Source organism: Phalangium opilio, unplaced genomic scaffold (assembly GCF_054372755.1).
Source record: "Phalangium opilio isolate 3A_F unplaced genomic scaffold, DU_Popi_V2 ptg000031l_1, whole genome shotgun sequence".
NCBI lineage: Eukaryota > Metazoa > Arthropoda > Arachnida > Opiliones > Phalangiidae > Phalangium > Phalangium opilio.
Window position 1 is genome coordinate 8,231,930 of NW_028324158.1, and position 15,111 is coordinate 8,247,040.

Genomic DNA, 15,111 nt, shown 5'->3' on the forward strand with positions numbered 1-15,111 from the left:
GACTTAATTGCAAGGGGGTAATCTAATTAATACTTTAGTTATGTAACACGATTCTTAACTGGCTCATGCACCTTTTTGTTTGCTCTCCTGCTCATCAAACTACAGATGAGCATCACACCGTGGGGTGGGGTGAATTCTATAATTGTTTGGTACTAAATCCTCAGCAATCAATCCACAAACCTTGATTGTCTTGACGTGGGACAAAAAACTCACAAGCGCATGGACCTTGGCAAATAGTTAAGCGAGTAGGTCTAATGATGAGAGAACTATTTATCGTGTATGTGATTCGGTTTAGTAACCTTGCTATAATAAATGTAAAATGATTTTGGGAAGAATCATGTTACAATTACCCCCGTTTTGTGGATGGTACACTTCTCTCGAAGAGAAATATTATACACTTCTGATGGGAAAGTATTGATATAATTCGAAGGAATCGTTATTAATATTGTGCATAGATACTATAATCTTTGGAATGATAAAAATAGATAATATACTGTTGATATGTTGACATTTGGTGTCCTTGCAATAAACGTTCCGAGATATAGTCCTACGCAGTACACACTCAAATAGGCGTATGGTTGCATGTAAATCGTTGTAAAGAACTGTTCAACTTTGCTATATGCAAAAATACACAACTTATACTGAAACTCTGTAAGATTTAAAACCTCATCCTTAATTACTCAAAGTCATCCGTGTTAATTATTGTTGTGGGAGGAAACTTCTTAATGTACGTCACGATCCCGACCGCTGTTATTGAAGATACGGCACTTACTACTAGCAACGCTTTAGCTATTTTCTCGTTTCTACAACACACACATAAAAAATATTAGTATCTTCTTAAACTTTTAAGTAATAATAACAGAGATAGATTTAATTTTAGAAGTAGGAATGGAGAACAGAGTAATCTTGGTTCGCGTCAAAGTCCAGGACCCCTTCCCCGGGACGGACGACGGAGGGGTATGAAGGAAGAGGCGGGTCATAGCGACAGAGGCAAAAAGGAATTACGTATTTTTCGCCGCCCCCATCAGCAATGTCATCAAAACGTAGTTTAAGTGAGCCAATGAGATAATTTAAAATTTTCCTTACTGGGCTATGAGTCAGACTGAAGTAAATACCAACCGTTCTCCATTCCTATACTTTTAAAATTAAATCTATTCCTGATAATACTTACTTATATAAGATATACAGATAGATAACTGCAAATAACAAGCATTGGAAATCAACCGATAAGTACCATAAATAACTGAGATACTAAAAAAAAATTAGAAGAAAAATGCATTATTATTTTCTTGCTAGGCTTCTAAATTTTATGCGAATTGAAATTAAACCTCTAGACATTGTTAGATTAATTAGTTTACTTACATCGTGATTTCCGAAAAGGTTAAAAACGAACAGAAAATACTTCCACCAATTTTCACGGCCTAATTCAACTGCCACCTTAACTAAGGAATTTGGTCCTTCCGCTGCGAAGAAAGGCATAATGATGGTTAGACCCGTGATCAATATAATTGGTGGTAACAATCTGAAAATACACTTATGAAGTTCAGTTCAGTTTAAATTAATTACTGAAAATGTTTAATAACAACCTCCAAATTCTCCAGATTATCAGTTTGAAAAAGCTGAATGATTTTCTTTTGTCTGTTTCTGTCACAACAGAATACGAAATCAGAATAGATCTAGAACGAAAATAAATAATAAAACAACACGTAAAATATTAAACGCGAGACACAAATAAAAATAAGAACGATTTTTATTTTTGATTTGGGAATTACGATATTAGAATGAAGGATGATACTGAGACAAAACCACCCAATATGACTTGGAAAACAAGAGTGTTACTTGCTGTGAAGAAAAATGATCCATTTCCTAAGGTTGAAAGAAAATATTTAAAATAGTATCATCATAATTTTATAAGTTATGTTCCATAAGTATAACACTTCCCATACTTCGTAATGCTAGAGACTTACTGAGAGCTAGTCCATCTTCCGATTTAGTCTGTATTAAGCCTCTGACAGCGCCTCACCAGGCGTCGCTTTACCTCGAATCTATGACCTACCTCCCTAACTTCATGACAAGCTCCAAATTGTAACCAGTGACAAACTTATGGAACATATCTTATGGTATCATGTAATTCTTAAGAACAGTGAAACTCTTACTTAATAAGAAAGGGTTTTGCATCACGTAGCTGTGTGCTAGGACTATCCACGCGCATGTTATGCACTTAATTCCATTCATTGAATCCATAGATCGTACTTTTAACGGTGGACGCGTTTTCAACAAAGTGAGCCAGTTGCGACGCATTGAAAACATTCTCGCAAAATACAACCAATTTTCTGTTGATTTTTCACCAATGAAAAGCCCGTACAATTCGTCGATGATTGTACAAATTATGTTCAAGATAATAATGGCCGCTAAAACCGCTCTGTAAAGAAATAGATTGTACATAATTAGGCTTATTCGCGAATTGATGTTAAAAGATACTCCTGTAAGGGAGTTACTTCAAAACGTAACAACTTTACGAAAACCTAACAATTTTGCTACGCTAGCACATAGCTTTGAAACTACAAATCGTTATAATTATAATTACATGATGAATATTTCAACGTCATCCATTTTCTTCTTGCCTTCTTTTACCTCGCACTGACTAGCATCAGCGTATAAACCGGTGAAATTAGATACTAGTAAAATTATTTTTATATTAAACATTTAATTAAAAATCATGTGACAATAACCAGGAAATTATAGAGATGACTCGTTTTGTTATTACGCGCAGTTGATACCATACGTTCATAAGATATGTTCCATAAGTTTGTCACTGATCTCTGAGAGCTGGTCATGAAGTGAGGGAGGTCATAGATTCAAGGTAAAGCGACGCCTGGTGAGGCGCTGTCAAAGGTTTAGTTCAGGCTAAATAAGAAGATGGACTACAGATCGGCGTGTAGTCAATTCTCCTTTGTCGCTCTCAAACTAGCTCGAGTTGTAAGTTTCTAGCATTACGAAGTATAGATAGCGTCTTACTTATGGAACATATCTTATCTCATAAACTTATGGAGGAGTCTCTATTCTTTCCCTTTATTGACGTATTCATGACCCGAACTTTCAGGAGATACGGATTCCTCGCATGTCTCACCTCTATAATTTCCTGGTATAACTGTCTAGCTGTCTTACCTATGTTTGCGAGGTTATCCAAGTCATTTTCATTGCAAGTAGATGGTAGACATATTCCAACACTTATCTTCTCAGAGTACATAGCAAAGATGTATTTTTGAATCTCTTTCATAACTTCCGATTCGAAAGTCATATTGTTTTTCCTCCCGTTTTTTGATGGTGGTGGCAAGGGTAATTGCATACGAAAGAGACAGTATTGAGCAGCAACAGGGCTCTCCACTTTCAAGCATTGATTTCGGCTTCCATAGAATGAAAAGGTGCCCGTCATAATTCCGCCCTCCGTAAGTGGTGACATCGACTCCAGCACTAAAATCAAAAAGAAATATTCCATTTAAGGCTCTCCATCGAGCATTGTTAATTTAACAAAGCACTTAGTGACGCTCTTAACAAAAACCCCTCAGCGTCACAAAACCCTAAAAGACCAGGGTAAATCTCCAATGAGACAGAACCATTAGAAATCTCTAACAGGGGACAAGTTGCTAGTAACTCTCTTACATTCAAATTAGAGATTAATATCGAAGGTTCCTGGTGTTTACAGTGTTAAATTACTTTTAAAATGGTTAATTATGAAAGTTTCTCGTAGCTTTCTACTTATTTATTAAAATATTTACTTAGAAACGGCCACATCTTCATCTTTCGTACATCGTTTAAGAGTAGATACATCGCATTCATACACCCTTCACTGAAAATCAGAGGCAGTTTTGAAAAGTCTTCATTGTCAGTGTACATCTTTCTAACTGCCTCTTTTAACGCGGAATCCATCGTGGTTTTCAACATTTTCAGCGATTGGTTTTCATTGTCCAAATATTTTTGGTAAACCCTTTGCTCTTCACGAATTCTGTCACTTAAACTCGAGAACTGCGAGTTTCCATGCACAATGGGTATCAATAACAATAATGCAAATCTTAAGTTAAACCGCAATCGTGAATCCATTGCAGCAAACTTTGGTTAATCCACTGTCGACGCTAGTTGTGGAAAAATGTTTCTAATCTCTAAAATTTGAAAACAAAACATTTTACGTCAAAAATAAAAGCTTGCGTGCGTTGAATATTAAGTGGTGTGTTTTTGTAAATCAAGGCCATTTTTAATTTAAGGATAGTTAATTTTTTCTCGAGGTTTTCACCCCTGGTAAAATGTTTTTAAAGAAATTAGTTTTTACTTCAAAATATAATTTGGCAGAAACAATTGAGAATTATGTGAGCGCTTTACAAGATAATAAATTCAGACTGTCTATAAGGAAACACTTAAAAATAGTGATTTTCTTTCAAATTGTAAATATGATAGAGTAATTTTAAAGAAAATTATGGAAATGCGACACTACTTTCCGTTCAGTTATGAATTTACATTGCACATATTTTAAAAGTTAAATTCATAATCATTATGAACACTTTAAAATATAATTTTTTTCAATTTATTATTTAATATAAATCATACATTTCTACTCATGAAATAACAACGTAATACATAGATATTTGTAAACTAAAATAGTAATATTTACTCCTTTGTACAAAATGAGCTGAGCTACTCGACGTTATGACGCGACGATTGAAATTTACCAAGAACGACATCGGTCACGCCATTCCCGTTAGCGGATCGTCTTTTATTGCTTGTGACGTCTCCATTGTTATGATGATTGTGAGCTGATCGTCTTTTAGAATGTCCATTTTCGACCATCATATCCAGTTTCACTCCATTTTCTTCAAGTTTGTCAACGTTGCGTTCCTCATCGTGACGTTTGCCTCCGAAGATGCGACCCATGATCAACTTTTCTACCTCTAAGATAGGTGCTTCGAATAGCATCCTTGAAAAGACCGCCAGACCAAAGGACACCATGAAGAATCCGAAGAAATACCAGACCTGAATGATGGAAAATGTTAAGGCAATGTGAGACAATGTGAGAACGGAAATCATTTCGGTTTAAAATGGACAAGTTCACTTACTACTAGAAGATTTCCGGTTTCAAATCCACTTCTTTGGGCACTATAGAATCCTTGAATGACCAATAAATGGACCAAATACGTAATAAACGTCAACCTACTAAGTGGAACGAATGCCTTCCACGATAGAATATCGTTTACGAGACCTGTTGCGAATGTTAAGAATATTGTTAGGCCTAATTCTCTGTATCACTAAATTGTCCATGGAATCAGGAAAGTTACCTCCTTGCCCTATAACGCACACCGTCACAAGCCAGGACAAACCGAGACACCAACCAATCCTGTACAAGGACGCGTAAGCTATCGACTCAGCGGTTGTTGGTGGACGATCATGCAACCAAATGTCGGATACGTAGATGATGGTCAAGTTGCAAACAATGGCTAGAGCCCATCCGACTAGAAGTGTTAACTAGAAAAGTAAATGTTGATGAGAACGATTATGTTTCATCAACTGTCAGCTCTGATATTCAGCTTAGGTGATAAGCAGTGAAATTACTCTGGGTAGATGTATTTTCTGACGATGTCTGGCCAGGAAATGTCCAAGCATTAGCCCCATTCCGTAAGATGGAGTGTGAGAGTGTGTCGCGAAGTATGTGAGATACGCAATTTCAACACGTTGACTTTCATGGAAAGCAAAACTAGTTTAGAATCTATGCCAAAATTTACCTAAGCCTTGTTCATTGTTCTTACAAGTAATCTGGGTTGACAGATAAAGGCACTGGCGGCAAGCCTTTCACGTAGGTAACAATCGCCGTGGCCACTACACCCGACAAGATGAAGAATACGTTGAATGTGATACCAATTTTCGGCTTTCTAAAAACAAGGTTGAAATTGTTCATAAATTAACAAGATGGTAAAAGACTGCCTAGACACGGGTACTTACTTGAACAACAGGTACAAGTAGATCATTGAGACGAGAAACAAGTGCATGTCGGCCGAAACGTACCATAAATGTGGCAAACACTATAAAGTAGATAAATGTATCAGCAAATGACGCCCAATCATGATATTCATTTCGAAGAAACCAACATACCATTCCATCAGTTGGAAAAATAATGTTGTTACCAAACAGCATGACGACCCACCAATTCGTCCTGCAATTTCTTGCCTCCAGTTCGATATTTTCCTTCCATAGCGGTCCAGAACCAATCAGGGGCATTAGAATTGCCATGCAAACTATCATCATACTTGCTGGTAATAGTCTACAGCCAAATTAAGTTTATAATAAGTGTCTATTGAAATATTAGATCTATGTGTTTATCGGTATTTCCATTCATTGCTCTGGAGGTCATCGCTGACTCGTGGTGCTAAAAAGCTCTAATTAAAAATGCCATGCAATCAATAACGAACCTCCAAATTCTTCGAAAAATAACTATGGGTATGTTGAAAACCTTGCGACCTTTCTGATCCACGTTGGTCACCGTTAAGTAACAAACTAAGAAACCGCTCAAGAAGAAGAAACTGTCAACGCAAGGAGAGGCGTTTGTGATGACTTGGAATGGAACGGAAGTGACGATGCCAATTGCTTTTGAGAAGTGTTCTGTTAATGTTTTAACGCAAGTTTAGAATCAGATTCAATTTGAAACTATGGTTGGTGCATACGCCATAATTGCCAGTCGATGTAGAGATAGGCATGTCCAAGGATGACCCATGTCATTGCGAGGAATCTATAGCCGTGTAAAGCGGGCAATGTGCTTTCTCCGATGCTCTCTGTTTGAAGCAATTTCCTAGTATTTGCTCTGATGGAAAAGGCTTCAAGTAATTGTCTTCCAAAAGCTGCAAACAAAATGAGAAGTATTTTAAAATTTATCCTGTAGAAATTAGCACAATAGGTTAAGGTCATCAGCCCAGAGAGAATAAACAATTGTTTTGGTCAGTTCAGAGAGATTAAAAAATTGTTAAGGTCAGTCTAGAGAGAATTAGCAATTGTTTAGGTCAGTTCAGAGAGAATTAACATTTGTTTAGGTCAGTCCACAGATAATTAACAGTTCTTGGCTTAACCACTCCCAAAATATTTTCAAAAACCTCGCAATATTTTGGGAATTATTTCCTTACAAATATTGATTCTCTCTTATTTATCTAATGAATGTTGAGTACATTAATGGTTATTGCAAATGTTTATAGGAAATCATACAAATCTAAGAAAATCATAGATTTAGGATATAATTTTATCAAAACGATTTTATCCTTTTTCAAAATCTTACATTTTGAAACTGGTTTCCTTTCTGGTTGATTCAATATTTCCGGTAGATAATCAACGATTGTCGCTGTTAAAACCATCACACCGAAGAACACAAAGATAGATCTGCGAGAAGAAACAAGGAAAGACAATAAATATTAATCATTTTGGTCCGCTTAATTTGGTGGGGCGTTTAAACGGTGCTCTTTTTATGTTAACTCTTCCTCATTCAGCGCTTGGTTCTTAGTTTTTACCAGAAGGGGATAATAGAGGAAGGATGACACTCTGAATCCCCGCTTTAAGGTACACTTCTCTCGAAGAGATGTATTATATACTTCTGTTCTTACGTAATTGTAATTGCCTTAACATTCAATAAATACCGCGTAAATTGGCCACGTGATAAATTAAAACAATTCTCATTCAAGAGATCATAGGGTCTAGATTATAAGTATCTTTGGATTGGACGTATCTTTTCATGCATGACAGACACATACAAGTAATATGTCACGCATTTAATACTGTGTGATAATCGAAGGATTAGCATTAGCATTATTGTACGTTTTAGGGCGTGACAACAGATTTCCGTTTCGCTTTTTCTGGGTAATTTAATTCAAAATTAATTATATGTTTACTAGTAATAAATATTTGAACGGTCGGGGAAACGATGCACAAAAAGCACCCTAAAGTGTTGAGAGTTAAGTGTCCAATTTTGATTCGCACCAAGGATCGCAGCCTTAATCGCTTTTTAAAAGTTTAACGCTTGAAATGCTGTGATATTTTTTAAACGTACTTATTTAATATTTGTTTTGAATGGTTAACTGGGATAGTTAAGCTTTTGGAATTTGTTAGGAGAGTTTTTATCTGATCTGAATAGAGGTGTTATAATTATTTACGAAGTGTTATCTAAATTTTTGGGCCCCGTATTGAGTTGTTATCTGAATTCAAAGGAGATTTTTTAATCACTCACAAAATTGCAATTTGAGTTGTATCCATGTGAAATGGTTCTTTAATTTCGCAGCCTTTAACGTGAGTATTGAATTCCGCCATGGAGCCAACTGAAAGAATAAATATTTAATGAACTGTTGTTGTGTTGAAAATGGGAACATTAACGGAATGATAAATGTCAGTCATACGACACAGAGTATGATACCAAGAAGAGATATCTAGTTTACTAGGGAGAAGGTAATAAATTAGCCACATTTCTAGCTTTATCTCCAGTCCAAACGTAGGTCCGGAGTTGATCCCCGCCTCTAAATTACAACCAGCATCTCATTGGTTCTTGAAAACTCACGTCAGCGCGACGCGAATGACGCAAATTACGTATTTTCCGACTGAGGAGAGGCGAAATAGTACAGCCTACTTTTACGTCCCCCTTGTATTTTGAATGGGGGACTGGGACTATGGCGCGCGAATACTTAGGCATCTTAACCTTCTCCCTAGTAAATTAGATATCGCTTCTTGATGATACTGTGTTTAAAGCTAGAAATAATAAAGACGTACGACATAATTTCGCGAGTAATACAGGGATTCTACTCAAAATAAGTGGTAAGTGTTTGTGTGACCTGTACTACCCTGTATATTTTTAAAATCCACCCACAAATATTTGACTGCAAATAATGCAAAATTTTGCTTAATTTCCTGTCAAACATATTTAACCATATTTAACTTAAATTTCCTTGTAATTTATGTTTATTTATTTGTTTTTAGAAAGGGGTAATTTTAAAATGAAATGGAAGCCTGGAGATAGTTATCCCTAAGATAAGAAATTATATCGTTATATAAGAAATTATCCGATTTAAAGAGGAAAGAAAAGTTGCAAAAGTTTATACTGTTCCGCTTGACAAAAACCAAGCCACGGGGTTATAACATTTTTCCTTGTATAACTTTCTAATATTTGGGTGAACAAAATTACATTTTGTTTGATTACTAAAAATAATATGGTGAAATGTATACCTGTTCATTCTTAAAATTCTTACACTCTTATTTCTTTTTCGCTTGAATTTTAAGATAATTTTCTTAATAATAATTTCACATTTAAGGGCAACTCGTCACTTTTGACTGTATTAAAGTCTATTATGAAATGACATTGGGTGCCACTAGTATATTGTGGTTTGAGGTAGTAAAAACGTTTAGCATCTGTGCCCCTTCGATGAAGCTAAGATAGAAATGTCACTAGAGTAAAACTCTGCCTTCAATCTCGCTTTTTGGCGCTTGCGCTGTATTCTCTTTGTATCATGAGAATGCGCAGAGACGGCAATGTATTAACCCTCTAGCTTGTATGTCCCGATACTGAGGTACCCTACACCCTTTTTTACGTCGACATTATTTGGAAATCATATGACGACATCGAGTACATACCTCCACCATTTTTAACTTCAAATCACGTGACCCCAAGGATGATGCCCACTAAATATTTTATAACCCATAAAATACTTTTTTAACGTGTTTACTCAACTGAGAGTTGAATTTTGGATTGGTTTGTTACACACTATATTGTCAATAGACACACACATCCTGTCAATTTCTTCACTTTTTTATGGGTTATGTTTGATCACGGTGACCCCTATCTTGGAATTAAATTCAAGATTACTTACTCGATTGCGCAATTTGTTGAATATCGTTTACTGTACATTCAGACGGTGCGCATGCGCCGATTCGAAATGCTAAAGAATAGAAATAGGCCGCGTATTTCACAGTTTCGTTCATTAGCTGCAAAGATTGAAACAATTAATGATGAGAAGAAAATAATTTAATAAAATTAATTTAATTTATAAATGGGCCAACTTACCGTACTGGTTGTTTTGAACTTATCGAGGGGTTTAATGACCTCAAGCATTCTGTAAAAATGTTTGGGTTTTTCCGGAAGAGGAAATCTGAATTCTACGGTACAGTATTGACCCCTGAACTTTATTCCACCTTTACCATCAGGTGCTTCGGCATCCAGACATTGGTCATAGGATCCAAAGGCACTTACAGACCCGGTCATTATTCCATCCATTGGTTTCCCCATCGCATCCAACACTATTCAATTCAATTAAACCTCATTGTAATTTTTAATTTACAAATATTAAACCAATTGAAACTCACTTAAGAAAGCCCAAGGTTCCAAATTTTGAATACCCCTAATCATTTTCAAAATTGCACCGGTGCATTCCGGAGTCAAATCCAATTCACTGTTTGACCTAATCACCATGGGGAACACTTGCTTCATTATATTCTGTACACCATCCCGAAATAATTGTTCCATATGCTTCCATTTTTGTAATAAAACAGTTTCGTTCGATTCGGTTATCACGTGTTGCACTTTATTGAATGACGCGTTTGAGTTGTGAAAGACGCACAAAAACGCGCACAAAATAGTTAAAAAAGCAGGCCTAAAATCCATGGTGAACAGTGGATATAGTGAAGGTGATATTGTTTCAAAAATTTAAAACATAATACTGAAGAAATAAAGTTCTGAGATCCAATGGCAGATGGAACAAAACAAACCGTTTCGGTCACGTAGTACGATATCGAATGAACGTCCGAGTTTTCTCTTGCAAACTTTCGCAAAATCAATTATTTCACGCAAACAATTCCTGGTTAGTTAACGAGAATTCCTTCAAAATTGTTTAACTGTTAAATCTGTCTGTATTTCACGATCCGGTGACTTTTTTTTTTTTTTTTTTTTACTAAAACAAGGGGAATATATTTCAAACACACTTCCCTTATCCCACCTTAAAAGCTAAGTAATGCTGCGACAGTCCTTGTTGGACTTAGCCAGGCGCTTATGAAATCTAAGATTTTTGTCTCAATCTATCTTAACTTTAAAAGATGAACATTAAGTTTTTATGATAACCGGTTCATTACACAAAATATACTTTCTAATTTTCCTCTCTGTGGTTTTACGTCGCTATTTTTGGGATCTCTGGGAAAGGGGACTCGGTATTATTTTGTGGTAATTTTCTTCCCCAATTTTTACACTACTATACTTTCTCTTTTAATAACGGATTACTCTAGGTTACGGAAGTGAAATATATATAAATATATATAAATATATATATATATATATTATACCCTGTGTTTGTGATATGGGTGCGGATTATTTAATAAGTTAGCTAAGGTAAATTTTTAGAAACTCCGAAAGGTGTGATCGAGGTACTCATTTAGAAAGGTATGAACACATTCAAGCGTATAATATCTGTGAAATTATATTTGTATTGAGAGAGGTTGAAACGTCGTATAGTACATAGTTTGCTGGCGGTGGCCCTGGACAAATGTACACTTTAAAAAATAGCTGGGCTGGTCAGTTTAAAAATTAAATGCGTGGGGGTCTACTGGTCGTTTGTCTATACTTAATTTATTACAAATTTTCCAAGATTAACAATTTTAGGTGGTCAATGTCCAATCTATTTAATTGAAGTGCTTGGGTTCTACTGGTCAAATGGCTAGTTTAAAAAACATCCTTATTTCTCAGCCTGTTTGGGGGAGAATTATAAACTAATGATTAAATTTGAGCAGCTCTGTGATAAAAGTATGACTTTTAAATCACTTTTGTCGAGTATAAAATTTCGTTGTTACGTGTACTGTATCACGACTTATGGTTTTAACCCTTTCTATACCGAAGTAACACGGTTAATGGTTATGGTCGTGATTTAAACGACGCACACTTCTCTAATTATTTTAACTAATAGCGGAGGGTGACTATAAATTAAAATTTTACCGGTAATTAGATAAGAAATCTTTTGATTAATATCTTAATTGAAAAATCGCGTGCGTTCACATGCCTGTTATAGAAAGGGAACATTTAACCGTTCAAGCGATATAAATATAAATATAACGTATATTTTGAAAGAAACCGACCAAAACCTTTAAAATAAACGAAATAATTTAGTTTTTATTTAAAATATTAAAGGAAATATGCCTAAATAACTATAACCGCAAACAAAAACTGATGAGTTGACAAATTTATTGTTTGTTCGATATTTTTGCCAGTTTGACAATGTCCTCATATTTTTATTGTTGAAATATTTTGTCAATTACAACCTTAATTGATTTTAATAGTGTTGGATTTATCATAAATTCATAAGATATGTTCCATAAGTTTGTCACTGGTTACAAACTGGAGCTTGTCATGAAGTGACGTAGGTCATAGATTCGAGGTAAAGCGACACCAGGTGAGGCTCTGTCAAAGTCTTAGTACAGGCTGAATAGGAAGCTGGTCCGATGGAAGTCCTGCAAAATTAACCGAGTGTAGCTCGAGCTGTATGTCTCTAGCATTACGAAGTGTAGGTAGTGTCATACTTTTGGAACATATCTTATAAACTTATGGTAAATTGTTATTATAAATTTAAATGCTTCAACATTTATTTTTTTTCTCTCACTTTCAAATACCGGAATGTGCAAAGAATACTAAAATAACTTCAATTCTCATGTAAATTGCTTCGGTCGTTAACAGTTTAGGGTTCAAAATAAATGCGTAAACTTCCTTTGGAAGTAGTCACGCGAGTTAAAGAGTTATTTACGGGAATATCACGAGTTTATAATACTGGAGGAAAGACATTAAGAAGTCATAATTGAAAATGATACCCATGGGCCTCTCGTATTTTTTTTTTTTTTTTTTAAGTGAGATAAAAAATAAATAAAAATTGGTCAAAAAAGAAGATAAGAATACCCAAAACCTGGTATTTTTTTATGGAAATATATTTAAAATTAAAGAATGATTTATGAAATAACTGTGAAAAGGGAGGGCAGTTTCCTCTGCCTTCTGACAGAACCTGCAAAACGTGTCATCAACTATGTCCATTAAAGCAAAGGGCGACCCCGTTGGTACCACTTAAAGATGGCTTTTGTACTACACAGTGGCTAAGCTTGGTAAAGGCTACTTAAGCCAAAGGTCAGAAGCAATGGGACCAATTGCATTAGGTCTGATTGGTTCCTGCCCTTGGCAAGATAAAATTCGTGTCCAGAAGATTAGCAAAAATGCTAGGGTGAAAATGGAGCCACCTGTTGCTTTAAAAGCAGGTGTCTTTTAAGCCAACAGTGTCCAGTAAGAAAAGCGCATGGTAATCAGCCTGATTTTATTATTGGTGAGGGCAAGCAGTTCTTTTGCGTAGTCATGGACAAACTCCTTGGTTTGTCTTATCCCATCCATGTCAAGCCATAACTGCAGCTGAAGTACAGATATCCGGTAGTGAATCTTATGGCGAATGATGCCATGGGGGATGGGAACTGAAGGCAGAGGTCCGAAGTATATGGACATACAAGGGGGTGCATACATTGCCATCCGTCTCTGCGCATGCACTCTCATGATAGCAAAATACTACAGCGCAGGCGCCAAAAAGAGAGATGAAAGGTAGCGTTATACCCCCCTGTCTTTCCCTCATAGTTACATCGAAATGGTCTATTACGAAGCATTTAAATTTAAATTAAATTATGTTTAAGCAACCCTGGCATCGTAAAATAATTGTTTGTACCTGGAGCAAACTGCCAGAGACGCCTCCAAATTAATAATTTAATTACACTTCCTGTAAAGGGTGTTTTTATTTCCTTTTATTTCCGAAAAAGAATTATGGGAAGTAGACCTATACCTTTTTGTTTCAAGTCGAGCGAAATCGAACAAGGAAATACGATGTAATTATGCGAAAGATTGTGTTTTTCTCTCTCAAATCTATAACGAATCAAGAAACGTATAATACAGTACCAAGTTTCCGATATTAATTTTTCAGTGGTTTTAAGTTTTAGTACGTGAGATAAGAAATACATGATCCTTAAACAAATGAGGCGTTAACTTAAAGAAATAATGAATGTAAATTAAGCCAGACGGTTTCTACATTAAAAATTCTGATCACGTCATCGGATTACTTTTCCAGTTAGTTCCCTAGTTTCGATAAAGTAATATGTAGTACTACGGATGTACCTCAATTTTTATAGGCTTCGGGCTTAGCCGGTACTCTAAGGTATTTGTCTCACAGGCATTTAAGTTTTCTTCTCTGTTGGTTTATTAATATCAGCTAAGAGGAATCATTGTGGGAGGAGCTAGACTAATCATAATGTATGACGAATTTTACCTCGAATTTCTCATTGCGCGTGTGCCTGACCATGCGTTGCTACTAACGAATGAAATTAGGTTAGAAATACGTCAGAATTATGAGGCGTGACGGGTAGTAAGTTAACAAACCCGGCCCACAAAACCCGCATAGAAATTAATATTGAATATATGGGTCACAATTATTCCAATTATCTGTATGTATTCCTGTTAATTTTGATAGACCTGTTTGACGGAACTATAGCATCGAAAAACCCGGTAACAAATTCCCTTTCTGCTTTCACTGACAAAAGTATAAAGGAACGTTGCTCTTTTTACAACGTCGAAGAAGTCTATCGATAAGACTACTTTTTCCATAGTACATTATTGTTTGTACGCAAAATTTCACTAAGTTAAATTAATATGAAGAAATTAAAGTAAACATAGTTTTTATTGAAGACTTAAAGAGTGTTCCAAACAGTTCTTCACTGCGATGTTGCCAATATATTTCGATCGCAGTTCAATTCAAAGTATCTTTATTTCATATGAATTATATTTCATTTTTAATAATTTTACAATGTGTAATTTGTCTAGGAAACAGTATCAGACCCGCTAATTCATAGTTTACTAACTGTGACGTCATTCGATCCAATTTCTACAGTTTTATGGACCCCATTTGATCCATTTTCTACAGTTTTATGAACTCCATTCGTCCCATTCTTGTTATTTTCGACTTTAATCTCGCAAACGGGTAATGTGGTATCAAGCTCTTCTTTGTTGTTTTCAATTGTCACACTTTGAATCTTGCTAAATAGTAATTT

General features: G+C 35.5%; 1 protein-coding gene across 1 annotated transcript; it reads right to left on the minus strand.

Moving 5' to 3' along the window:
* Window positions 1-5,898: 5,898 nt before the first annotated feature.
* On the minus strand, window positions 5,899-10,669 carry LOC149690404 (nose resistant to fluoxetine protein 6-like). The gene is made up of 9 exons (XM_089870429.1): window positions 10,372-10,669; window positions 10,049-10,305; window positions 9,879-9,993; window positions 8,252-8,339; window positions 7,310-7,410; window positions 6,708-6,881; window positions 6,456-6,645; window positions 6,139-6,307; window positions 5,899-6,068 (listed from the first exon to the last, which is right to left on the minus strand). Exons 1-9 carry the CDS (start codon window positions 10,667-10,669, stop codon window positions 5,985-5,987), a joined length of 1,476 nt encoding a protein of 491 aa, XP_089726555.1. The 3' UTR covers window positions 5,899-5,984.
* Window positions 10,670-15,111: the final 4,442 nt, after the last annotated feature.